The 12,530-nt window shown below is 47.8% G+C and overlaps 1 protein-coding gene across 2 annotated transcripts in view; it reads left to right on the forward strand.

Annotated features, from left to right (window-relative positions):
* The window catches only part of LOC135391002 (cytochrome P450 3A8-like), a 59,154-nt gene that overhangs the window by 39,601 nt on the left and 7,023 nt on the right, over positions 1-12,530 (forward strand). Inside the window, exons 1-7 of one of the 2 annotated variants that reach the window (XM_064621053.1) lie at positions 6,013-6,167; positions 7,476-7,566; positions 8,602-8,654; positions 8,723-8,819; positions 9,746-9,862; positions 10,861-10,949; positions 11,139-11,284. In XM_064621053.1, coding sequence (XP_064477123.1) covers positions 6,094-6,167; positions 7,476-7,566; positions 8,602-8,654; positions 8,723-8,819; positions 9,746-9,862; positions 10,861-10,949; positions 11,139-11,284 — 667 coding nt within the window. In that variant the 5' untranslated portion in view covers positions 6,013-6,093. Of the gene's footprint in view, positions 1-6,012; positions 6,168-7,475; positions 7,567-8,601; positions 8,655-8,722; positions 8,820-9,745; positions 9,863-10,860; positions 10,950-11,138; positions 11,285-12,530 lie in introns of those variants that run through there. The other variant, XM_064621054.1, reaches the window with a different exon arrangement.

Raw genomic sequence — 12,530 nt, forward strand, 5'->3', positions numbered from 1 at the left:
GAGGCTATGTTTCTATTTCACTGATTATCCTTTACTCCAAATGCACACAGGAGAAAATCGGTGATATCATCATGTAGACACTTGTGACGCACACAGCCGACTGTTGAACCCTTGCAGAATTCCCCAGGCCGCGCCTTTCTCTTTCCATGTTGCCCTGTGCTCATTGTCAAAGGCGGGTTGAAGAAAACCTGGATGTTCCAAATCTTCGCGTGGCGCAATGAACATTCAACAAAAGTAATGAGTAATGCACCCTGCAGTACTCAGTCGAAATGTAATGCATTACCATTACTCATTACTTGCTGGCAAAATGTAATTCATTACCATTACCTCATTACTCAAAAGTAATGCATTACCAGTAATGCATTACTTTGTAATGCATTACTCCCCACCTCTGGTCCGGAAAGGTCAAAAGAGCTTTGAGGGCAGAGCGTTGGTGGGCTGGATTCGGCCAGGGACCAAGCACATTTGATAGGGAGAAGGGGCGACAGTACAGCTGAGAGACCCGGAGAGTGCGGTTGGTGAAGGTTGGTAGTGTGGGCAACGAAGAAGAACGTGTTCCAGATCCTCTAGAGCACCGCAGTGACAGCATCTGGGAGAGTTAGCTTGTCTCAAGCGGTAACGCCACTGATCAGTAAAAGCCATAGAGTCGCATTCGCTGAATTAATGCAGCATCTTGACGACAGGTGTTTCGTGACATGTGGAAAGCGAGCTTTGGATCAACTCTGATCAGTAATGCATTAGCAGTAATGCATTACTTTTGAGTAATGACACCCCCACCTCTGCCCGGGGGGACATGTGGAAGATTCCCCCCCCCCCCCCCTCCCGTATTCTTGTTTCCCGAAAGGTGCCTTTTGTGCGCCGTGTTAGTCAGGTTCAGAGGGAGCAGTACCCAGCCCCGTAGACGCCGGCCCAGCATGTTCCGCATTGGATTACACGAGTGACCTGGGGCTGCCGCTTAGAAGCAACGACACTCAGCGAGCGATACATGCCTCCGACGACTCCATCGCAAACAAAACCATGACTGCTGGCCATCCGACAACAGGGACTGGAGACACAAGCTCGCACGTCCTTGCGAAACCGAAACTAGTGAAGGCTCGCCAGTTACTTCAGAAACTAGTAGTAATGCACAAGGTTAATGAGATTGGTGTTTTTCGTACTCTGTGAGGTTGTTTTATAATACGAAAGAAGAAGGAGAAAAAAGGTCAGAGTGTCTGGAACAGCGTCAGCAGCCATTTTCCTTTGCTGCCACTATAACTGTATTGCCACTACATGTTGCTGTAACACGCCGAGGCCTTGATGTCTGTCCAAGGCTAATTACCAAGAATAAAAAGCTTACTCGACAGAAGACACCTCTACTAAAGCACGTGTAAATACCATGGCGCTCTTTCCAACATCCCTTTGCGGACCAAGGCAAACGGATGAAGAAGAAGCAGAAGGAGGAGGAGGAAAAGGAGACGCACGTACGTCTTACGTCATAATTTCTCATTTATATTTATTTCTGTTTATATTCCATGGCTCTCTTTCGCACCTTGCACTGCATCCCTGCTGACACAAATGCATCATCCTCATCATTCATGGCGGTGCAGGTGAAAGGGCTCGCCGTTGTCGGCGTCACGGGGAATGACGCCCTGGGGAATGTGCGTCCTGGGCCGACTTCTAAAGGAACTGTGCCGACATATGTTTGAGAGCGTATCAGGAAAACCCAGGAAAAACACCAGCGAGCACAGCCATCACCGGGATTCGAATCCGGGTACTTTCCAGTCTTGACATGGCCAGCACGCTAACCACTGAGCCACGCGAGCTGGTCCTCATCAATCATAGCTAGTAATGAATAGCATAGCCTTGGCCACGTAGCCTTGGCCAATCTCCCTTGGTGGATAACGGCCAGCGTCCGAGGTGGAAGAAGAAGAAGAAGAACGTCAGATGACAACTGCGTTCACATTGTTATGGGGCCTTACATACGATTAATACAATTATAATATGATCACGGCCACACTTCGGCCAGGGTTGCTACCGTCAAATTCGCCGTGTGAGGCCGCGCATTGTCACGAAGAAGAATTACCCTTCCGGACGACATCCCTGTCCTTTTCTTGAGAATCGCTTTTCGCACGGCACCCTTTATGAACGTGTAGTAGTACTGGGCATTAATCGTGACCGCTTGCTTCAAGAAGTACACATGAATGACACCCCGCATGTCCCAGAAGACAGTTCCCATGGACTTCTCAGTAGGCGGCTGCATCTTGCTTGTCTTTGGCTGCGGGGAAGCCTTATATCACCATTACATGCTGCTTCTGGTCTGAGAGGTGAAGCGATGCATCCAGGTTTCATCACATGAACCACGTATGACGGTTGACTGCAAAATTTCGTCTCCATCGCATTGAAACCGTTTCAGGAGCTGCTCAGAGACTGCCAAGCGCGCTCGATCCTTTCTGGTCACAAGTGAGACGTCGGGGAACCCATCTTGCACAGACTTTGCGAAACAGTAAGTGCTCGTGAATGATGGTCTCCACGCTGCCGACACTAATATTACGCTGCGATGCAATGTCCTGGGATGAACTGTTACTCGCCGGTTCTCGAGGGTGGCTTGCTCAACTCTTGCGATGTCACTGAGTGATTGCAGTCGGAAGAACGCGTCGATGTGGTTCGTTCGTCACTATACCCCGTCCTTCTCCAAACTGTCTCCACCATTCGTACACTCTTCCCTTTGACATCGTCCTTCCCCATACTGCGCCTGTAACCTTTGCAAAATCTCAGCTGGTTTGACTTCCTCCTGCACAAGGAACTTGATGATGCATCGCTGTTCCACAGCTATAGACACACTGCTAGCCACCATGATAGCTGCCGCTGCTGCATGTGCCGCTGACCCGAGGAACAGCAACAACAACAAATAAGTAATGATGATGTGGTGGTACGTTTCGCCGTTGAGGCAGCACCCTATCCCATTGCTTAAGGGGGAGAAGATGGTGAGTGATGATGAAGATTAATGTTTCGAGTTCACGCAGGAGCCCTGTTGCTGCTAAGACGGAGATGAGGGCTTGAAGAGCTCGTAGCTGATGCGCAGGATTGACCGAAGGCCCAAGCAGTTGAGGAAGGGCAATTGGGTGTCCCAGTGGCTTCAAGTTGGCGCTGGAGGACGCGTCGCTCAGTGAAATACCTTTGACAGCCGATGAGAATGTGCTTGACAGTACTTGGAGTATTACAGCAAGGGCATAGCATTGTGTTACTATAATCCAGCTTGCGGCGAAAGTATGGGGTGAATGCGACGTTCAAACGAAGTCGACGGACGATAGACGTAACGGTCCACCTAAAGGTAGACGGCATTATGAAGGACAGTGTGGGATCTACTGAGTGGAGGAGGGACCCTTCCGGGATGTCTTGACGCCATTGATGGGTGGCCTTTGCTGATGCAAGCGCCGACAGGTAAGATCGTGTATCCCCTTTTGGAGATCGTATGTCGACGGCGGCGGGCTTCTGCAGCTATTAAATCTGCGTCTTCATTGCCACGTATACCGATGAGTTGTGTATATCGCGTCCATCATTTCTAGTATCGCTTGCATCAAGACAGAAACTGCGACTTCCTTGTTCTTGTTCTTGATCCCGGGGACAGAGGTCGCGCCGGTGTTTGCAGGTGTTTGGAGTGTCCACGGAGGTAAGGAGGAAGCTACATTCTGCACTGTGAAACGAGGGAGGTGTTGATGTGCTTCACGGACACATACGGAGACGTTGCTGTTTCTTCGCTTATACACCTTTCTGACCAGAGGATGACGGCGATGGTGGGGCCAACAAGCACATGTGATGCCGGATAGTCTCTATCTGAGACAGGACTTCAATCGGGATTTCTTTCGCTTCCGCCATCACCACGCGTGTGTCAGTACAGCGCGGCACTCCTAAACAAACACGCAGACTGCGTGCCTAGGTACCACGAAGTTTGGAGATCGAGGTCCGGGCCATGCCATGCAGAACAGGTAGACCATAAAGCATTGATCCCCTAACGAGCGCTTTATGCATCATGAGAAGGTCCCGTCCCTTACTGCCCCATCGTGCACCAGCAAAGTGGCGGAGCACATTTATGCAGCGCTGCGCCTTAGAAACGAGGTAGTCCACAAGTCGGCGCCAGGATAGACTCCGGTCTAAAATAACTCCCTCCAGGAACTTATGGTGAGCCACTTGATGCAGGTGACTCGTTCCAAGATTAAGCCGAAAACGAATGCATATGCTCCTTCGTAAATGAGAGGACCGCGCATTTTCCTGCTGAGATATCTATCCCCTGCATCCAGGTAGAGGTTGCTGATGGCGTCGAGCGAGTGCTGTAGCCGGGCTTGTATGGCAGGACGAGATTTTCCTACTGTCCATATGCATACATCATCCGCGTATATTGACAGGTTCCCGCCCTTGGAAACGCAGACTTTGAGACCGACCACGACAATGTTAAAGAGCAAGGGACTCGAAACACTGCCCCTGGGGACTCCCTGCAGTAGCGTAGTCCGGCCTGTATCACCTTCTCCAGTCTTGACAAATATTGATCTCTGGCGCAAGAATCACTCAATCCATGCAAAAGCCCTTTGGGGGACTCGGGCCTGTAGAAGCGCGAACAGAACACAGGTGTGACTCACTGTGTACACTGGACCTTCGCTCCTCCACGGTGGAAACTAAGTCAAGCACCGAGTCCATGGAGCTGCGGTGACGGCGGAATCCTGCCATTTCTTTAGGGAATGCAGAATATGTCCCTCCAGCCACCACTTCAGCCAGTGTCAAACCATTCGCTCAAGGACCTTGCATAAGCAACTGGTTAAACTGACAGGGCGAAACGATGCCAAGTCTGATGGGTGTTTTCCTGGCTGCAGTATGGGGACAACTTGTACGTGCTTCCTTCCACAAGGAGGGGACCCGAGGAGGATTGCACTTCGTGCTCCGAAAGTATTGCCACGTATCATCTTTGAAGCGACCACGTGGAACAGTAACTGCGGACGGCGAGGCGTCGAGCGACGGCCTGAGATCCAGGACACGCCACGCTGATTAGCGAGCGATGGTTCCAGAAGCATCTGTTCCTTCGCTCGCATCAATCTCATGGACGGATATAAAAGCTTGTGAGCTCCCAGCCGGAGCATTCTTCACCTTAGTTGTGTCTCAGAGCTACCGCTCTTGCGTCAGTCAGCTAAGCAGCTAGAATAAAGCGTTCGCCGATTATTCGCCGTCTCGCTCATCTGTTTTCATCCGTGACAGTATTACTCAGTTACATTTACTCACTGATTTTTCCCGAGCAAAAGTCTCGGTCAACCTTGAACGACTCCTGTAATTATATAGCACTCCATTCGAGAGGATGTTCGCCTAACTGTATAACTCAAATTGCAAAAATGGCATCAATGTTGCTCTCACACTTAGAAAAAAAAATCTGGAGCAGCTAAAAAAAACACTGTATACGAATTTTTTAAAATTCCGCGTTAGCGCCCCGAAGCAACTGTGGCTATGAGCGGCGTACATACGTGGACAGATGGAGAGAGGACAGCAGGAAGAAATGGGGGGGACGGAGGTTAGTATGCGTGCTGGGCCGACTTCAGGGGGAACCCCAGACAGCACAGCCGGTGCCGGGATTCGAACCCGTGTCACCTCCCAGTCTCGGCGTGGAAAGCGATAATCCTAACCACCCCTTTCCTTCCTTATTCCCCCTCTTTCCTTTTTTTTCAATGATCATATCCCACCCAACCACTACGCCACGGCAGCTGGTAATTAAAAAAAATGCGAAACATAGCAGAGTGGACACTTTCCAGGACCGTGCGCTGATTATTATGAGTTTTTACTTGTAGTATGCGCACAGTGTTGCCACTTAGTTCCGCATAAATACTCCTCCTGTGTAAACGCGTAAAACCCCGCTTAAATTGTTGGCTCTTACTATAACGGCCACTGTGTTATTCGATAAATTTAGCCTCGACACAGTACCTGCTCTCTCGCTCCTAATCTCTGAGAAGATAACTCGAGGAGTCCATCAGCGCATACCATCGAACAAGTGGCCATATGCACAAACAGTTATCGGATAGGTGACCGTATAGGAGGCGATTCGCGCGGGGTTCGCCCCAGGGGGTTTAGTTTGTCAAAATGAACGTGCTCGGTTGGGTCACGATGCCCGAGTGGCTGATTTTCGGAGTGACAGCCCTCGTTCTCCTCTACAAGTAAGTCAAGCTTAGGATGTAGGAAGGGTAACATTTTCTCGAGTTTGAGGAGATGAACAAAAAGACAGGTGGACGAGATACTCGCATGGGACTCATATGAGACTTATGAATCATAGGAATATGAATCCCGTCCTGCCCAAACTCAAGGAAATGTTATTGATAGTTTAGGAAAAAAAAAGTGGAGCAAGGAAGTGCTATCTTCTACACCGTCATACGAGCTTTCTTACAAGTATTTGACTGTTAAAGATGGACCAAAAGCCAGGAGACATGTTTCTTTAATGGTATGAAGTAAACACTGGCTTGCATAACAAGTTGTAAACAGAAAGTTCTTTTTACAACACGTTATTCAAGGCAGTGTTTACTTCATACTATTAAAGAAGTATTTGACTGCTTTGTTCGCAACTACAGCGTTATTAAATATTTTCCCGATATTACCACATTATTGATTTATTTATTAATAGTTTTTCTATGTCATTACTATACTTATCGCTAAGATATTTTTTTCTGAGTTATTTGAATTATCTTAATTATTTATTTATTTATTTTAGTATTATTTTAGTGCTTAAGATGTGAAGGAATGAGTTAGCTTCGAACTCTGCTTGGGACTGTACCTTCTGGGTACGCTGGAGCTACGATGATTCACATATGCCGTGGTTTGTCACTTTTACAGCTAATTAGTGTTTTGCGTTGTGTGTCCTGTAGGGATGAAACGGTATCGATATTTGTCACAATATGTCGATATTTTCCCGAATCGATGTTACTGCTTTTTATCGAACACTGATACAATAGAAGTACTACAACGAAATGTCTTTCGCTGGTATCGCCAATACAGGTGTTTCTCTCTCTCTCTCTCTCTTTTGTTGCCTTTACAGAATCTTTTTTAAAGAAAAGCTATGGGAGCAGCATAAATGTCGTTTTTGTAGTTGAGTTCCACGGCCATGCGGACATCCTTTGGAAGAAAGTGTGAAACGACATCTATGCTGGCCTCATAGCACTTCTACAAAAATTCCGGAAAAATAAAAAGGCAAAAAAAGCGATATATGAAATATATCGATATGTTTCTCGCGGGGGTAGGAGCTCCTCGTTCCCCATCTTAAAATTAATTCGTTGTTGTTGTTGTTGTTTGTTCCTCGGGGATATCGATAAACATCCAAATATCTTTATAAGATAGCGCCACGACTAGACAAATTATCCGTGCATTCTAATGAATGTTTTTTCGACATTGGAGCCTCAAATCAATGTTCAAGATTTCGATATTTGAGCATCTCTGGTGATCTGACGACATTCTGACGGCATTTGCGCTTTCAGGTACATAACAAGATACAGGAATTACTGGAAACAACAAGGCATCCCATTTGAAGAGTTTTCCTTCATTCGTCCGTTCCTAAATGCTTATAAGGTAAGTATCACGCTAACGGGGGTCTCATTACGGAAAGATGCTTCAATGATAATGGGCAATAATAATGGGTAATGGCAGGTAGAGCATGCTCGTACGGTGCTGCTATGGGCGATCGTGAAAGGTTCTAAATATGCAGATCTGTGAAATGTCATGCTCCCAACGTGCAAACAGAGAGAGAGAGAGAGAGAAAGAAACAGCGAGACTGAAGAGGCAAAAGTGTTATTCTTGACCAGCACTATACACCACTACACACATAGCAGCACCATTTCTACACACCTCAAAGGGGCACTTAAGTGCCAAAATTTTTCTGTGTCAAAAATGAAAGCTGCCGTTACGTTGACACCAACACAAAAGGAACGGCTTTCATCCGTTGCTTCGTTCGTGATTGATGATCGACAGAAAAAACGAAATGTTCGCTATCACCCCCCCCCCCCGGAGCGGAGCGCGCTCTCATTGGTCTCCGCAAGCGCTTCGTCCAATCATCGCGGGAGATTGTTTAAGGAGACCAATCCATGGCCTCTCCGCAACGCTGCGCTTCTTGAGAAGGAGAGAGAGGATGAAAGCGTAAATTCTTTCCCTCATAAATCACGAACGACGCAACGGTTGAAAGCCGTTCCTTTTGTATTGGTGTCGGCATTTTTCACTCCTCACGTAGAAATTCTTGCACTTAACTGCCCCTTTACCAGCTTAACCTTGATTGCGTGGTTTTGCCCACCAAACTAGCATAGGGTGAAGACAAACCCGTCATCTGCTACGAATTTCCGCCATCTTGACTCCCATGCACAGCTCACGATGGGCTCACAAAAGTGTAGATATACGCTTAGCGACGCTCTACATTCTAGAGTTGAGTAAATACATTGCAGATGAGGTTTGACGAAATTCGACAGGACAGCAGCGCCGCCGCATCGCTATGACGTCACGCAGTGAAATGAGTTTATAAGGGCATCTTTTCGTGCTTGAAAATACACATATCTGTGGTGCTGTAACGCTAAACATTGCACTGTTACTTCATCACCATGGTGTTGTGTCTTTCAGCCTATCCACCTGCAGGACGAGGAGCGCTACAAGAAATACGGAAAGTTATTCGGGTAATGCACGCACGCACGCACGCTGAATGGCCGTACAAGATAGTGGATTATGCCATTTCTTTTTACAGGACATTCGAAGGCGGTAAACCTCTGCTTATGTTATCAGACGTGGAGTTAATGAAGCATGTGCTCGTCAAAGACTTTCCTTCACTTCCACAGAGAAGGGTATGGTATTCTTCAGCGTATATATACGACAGCTTATAGCTTGTTGTCCGCACGTGAGAAATGACTGAGGGCAATATAACTGTCTGTGATAGGTAATGATGTCAACGACAACTTTATTTTAAGATGATGAATGGGGAGTTTCATCGCCAGAGGCCATACTCTACCCTATTGTTGGTGGTGATGTGGGGAATGAAATAATGAGCCCCTTCACAATAAGGATCGAAGTCCGATTGTGTCCGGAAAGGTCAAAAGAGCTTTGATGGCAGAGCGTTGGTGGGCTGGATTCGGCCAGGGACCAAGCATGTTTGATAGGGAGAAGGGGCGAGAGTACAGGTGACTAAGAAACCCGGAGAGTGCGGTTGGGGAAGGTTGGTGGTGTGGGCAACGAAGAAGAACATGCTCCAGATCCTCTAGAGCACCGCAGTCACAGTATCTGGGAGAGTGAACTTGTCTCAAGCGGTAACGCCACTGATCAGTAAAAGCCACCGAGTCGCATTCGCTGAATTAATGCAGCATCTTGACGACAGGTGTTTCGTGACATGTGGAAAGCGAGCTTTGGATCAACTCTGATCAGCATAGATGGGGGGAGAATGTCAGCACATATATACGTACCAAAACGAACAGAGATAGAATGTATCTGTACAAAGGGTAAAAAAAAAAAAAACAAAGGAAGGGAATGCGTCGTCTTCGTTACCAACACAACAGTAATACGGGAGCACTGTCAATAATAACATTTAACAGAAGACGAGTGAGCTTGTGTGAACAGTAGTAAATGCCCGTTTTTCTTCATCCAATCCAATCCATTCCAGTAGTCAACAACGTTTCTACCTGAAACGCATTGTCAGGCCATGTGTTTGAAGGTTGTTCTCCCACTTAGTCATATTCGAAAACCTCGGCAATTGCACAGCCTTTCTTTTCATTTCCAGCCGTTCCCTTTCCACGACGATCTTTTGGACAGCATGCTGGCATTCGTAGCACCGAAACGCTGGAAGACATTGAGGGCAGCCTGTAGTCCAGCCTTTTCAGCAGCCAAACTGAGAAACGTTCGTTCTTCCACTGATCAACAATTGGACGGTACCGTATATTCATACGAACGACGTTCCCCAGAATATTCCAGCGGAAGATTCGCGAAACGTCATAGCTTCCTGTTGGCACATGAGCGCCAGCGCTCAACGTCATGTCTTTTCGCGCTTTGCTAACTGTGACGAATAACTTGCGACTCAGTCACCAGATATTCCGTAGCAGACGACGGGGCAGATGGAGCCGCCTGCCAACCGCCTGCCAATCGCAGCGTACGATTTCAAACATAGCCTCTCTGTGGCTACCAGTGGCTGCCCATGAGGCTGATAGTGGCTCATCTAAATCGCTACGGCCGCCGAAAACACAGTCGTGATTGGCGGACTCTTAATTGTTACGTTACATCGTTTAAGTGGTCACGCTTTTGTTTCTAGGCCACTGTCGACACCACGACCTACTATATTATAGCGACCATGTCAAAATCGGAAAACCCAATGAGGAGCCCGTCCGTACGATCCGCTTGGGCCGCTACTCATCGGCCCGCGAGATCTGCATCGTGATTCGACGATGGAAATTTGAATTTTGAACGCGCAGAAGCGGACGCACTAATACCATAGCAGAAGACAGCAACAGTTCCAATGAAAACACGTAGAATAATGATGGTAATCAACTTTAGAAGGAAGCATCTCTCGTGCGACATGCATCGCTTGTACAAAAATACTAAGGTAAGTACTGTAGAAATTGAGGAAACAATAACCGGGCTGATGAGTAGCGCCACCGCTAGCCTCCAAATGCGGCGCTAGGAAGGGGTCCGTATGACATGGTCGCTATAATCTACTAGGTCGTGGTCGACACTGCCGTGCGAATACTGTTCCGTGCGAACAGAAGAGCTACCGCTCCGCGCGCATGAGCAGGTTTTCGTTTTCTGTTCCGCTAGAACATTCCGTAGGAATGTCGCTCGTCCGAATACACGGTTACTATAACATGGGTAAAAGAGAATTCACCTGGCACCACCTCTCTTTAGGCACATGCAGCGATGCAGAGCTGCGCCAAAGTTGCCTGTGAAAACTTAGCGAAGGCTGCAGAGTCCAGTCATGAAATGGACATAAAAAAGTTAGTATATACTCCTTACTCTGCTTCACTGTGTATGCGGCTCAACAGGAACAGCGTTCACACGCCACATAGTTATGCGCCTTATCTATATTCAGAGGAAGCTCCCAGTGCTCTGTCCAATGACTCTCGAATCACTAGATGCAGGGCACCGCTATCTTCAGTCCTCACGATTCCCTTGTCAAATTGCAGTTTCTTCGGCTACTATACCATAGATGTAATAGCCCGATGTGCCTTTGGAACCGTCGTCGACTCCTACAATGACAAAAGGAACGAGTTTGTGCAGGCTGCCAGAGACGTCTTCGGTGGCGACATAACGCTACGCAAGTTCCTATTCGGTGGGTGCCTCATGATAAGGAAATGTTCATGCATCATTTACTAAAAGAATGTGGAACAGGGAACAGACTGCTGTGGTACTCGTACACTCTTGCTATTAGATAACTTCGTAAACCTATTGATTCCTGCATTTGGCGTTCTGCTGCCCTCTACATATAGGAACATGGCGGTACCCCAAGGAAGCGGGACCTTCCCAGAAAGTTTCCTGTTTAATTTCGATCCTAATTTGCTCATGCTTTAGGTAAAAATATATCATTTACCTAGTTATTTTCTTTGGTTGCAAAAACGCAGTGGTCCCGGTAACGAACTACATCCGAGACTGGAGAATACCGCGGTCCCATAGCCATAGTATAGCAAAGAGATTCATTCGCAAATCGTCTTCTTCGCCTTTCCAACCAGAGGTGCTCGCGCCGTCTTCAAGATGGCAGAGAAAAGAATGATTGCCGATGAATAAATGAACCTGCTTCATGCCTTCTTCCACGAGACACCCTTCAAAAATTGTGCATATAACGTAACTTGCATGTCATTTCCGCTGTCTTCTTCTTCGTCCCACGCTGTCTTCGTTCCCGCGGCTCCTGTGTCAGTATCTTTTTCCTCTTCCCCTTCAGGGCATTGAATATTCTTCCCCGCAGTATTTTTGCACTGCGGAATTAAGCCGTGCTGTTGCTGTTTGAGTTCTGTAAGCCGGGAAACTTCTTCGCACACGAAGGGAAGTTGCGGCAGTTTCGGGTCAACCCGAAATATACCTGTCGTCTGCTGTTACTAACATTCATGGAGGGCTTCTGCTGGGGCCCGCCAGGTGGCGAGCAGCCAGCTGGAGAAGCTCGCTGCCCCCTCGTCCAGTAGAGCTTTTACAGAGAGAGAGAGAGAGAGTTAGAGAGAGAGAGAGAGAGAGAGAGAGAGTATTGCCATCAAGAGTATTGCCATCAAATGGGAAGGCCGGCCCCAAGGGCCGGCTTTCTGTAGCAACTCAGACAGACTTGAACAACATTCTGAGCAGCAACTCTCGCCCAGCGACTAAGGCTGTTTAGAGATTGCCGTACGTGTCCGTTTCGCCATGCAACAGTCCTTGACACTGGAAAGCCGCAAGTGTGAGAACAACACGAGGATGTGGACACCTCATAGGTTAACATAGAACTTGCCATTGTCCACCCGGAAGAGAATGTCAGAGGTCACTCAGCGGCGGTGAAACTCAACTGCTCCAAGCACCGCTCGCTCTCTGCAAAGAACTCTGCGAATACCGGCGTT

Source organism: Ornithodoros turicata, chromosome 4 (assembly GCF_037126465.1).
Source record: "Ornithodoros turicata isolate Travis chromosome 4, ASM3712646v1, whole genome shotgun sequence".
Lineage (NCBI taxonomy): Eukaryota > Metazoa > Arthropoda > Arachnida > Ixodida > Argasidae > Ornithodoros > Ornithodoros turicata.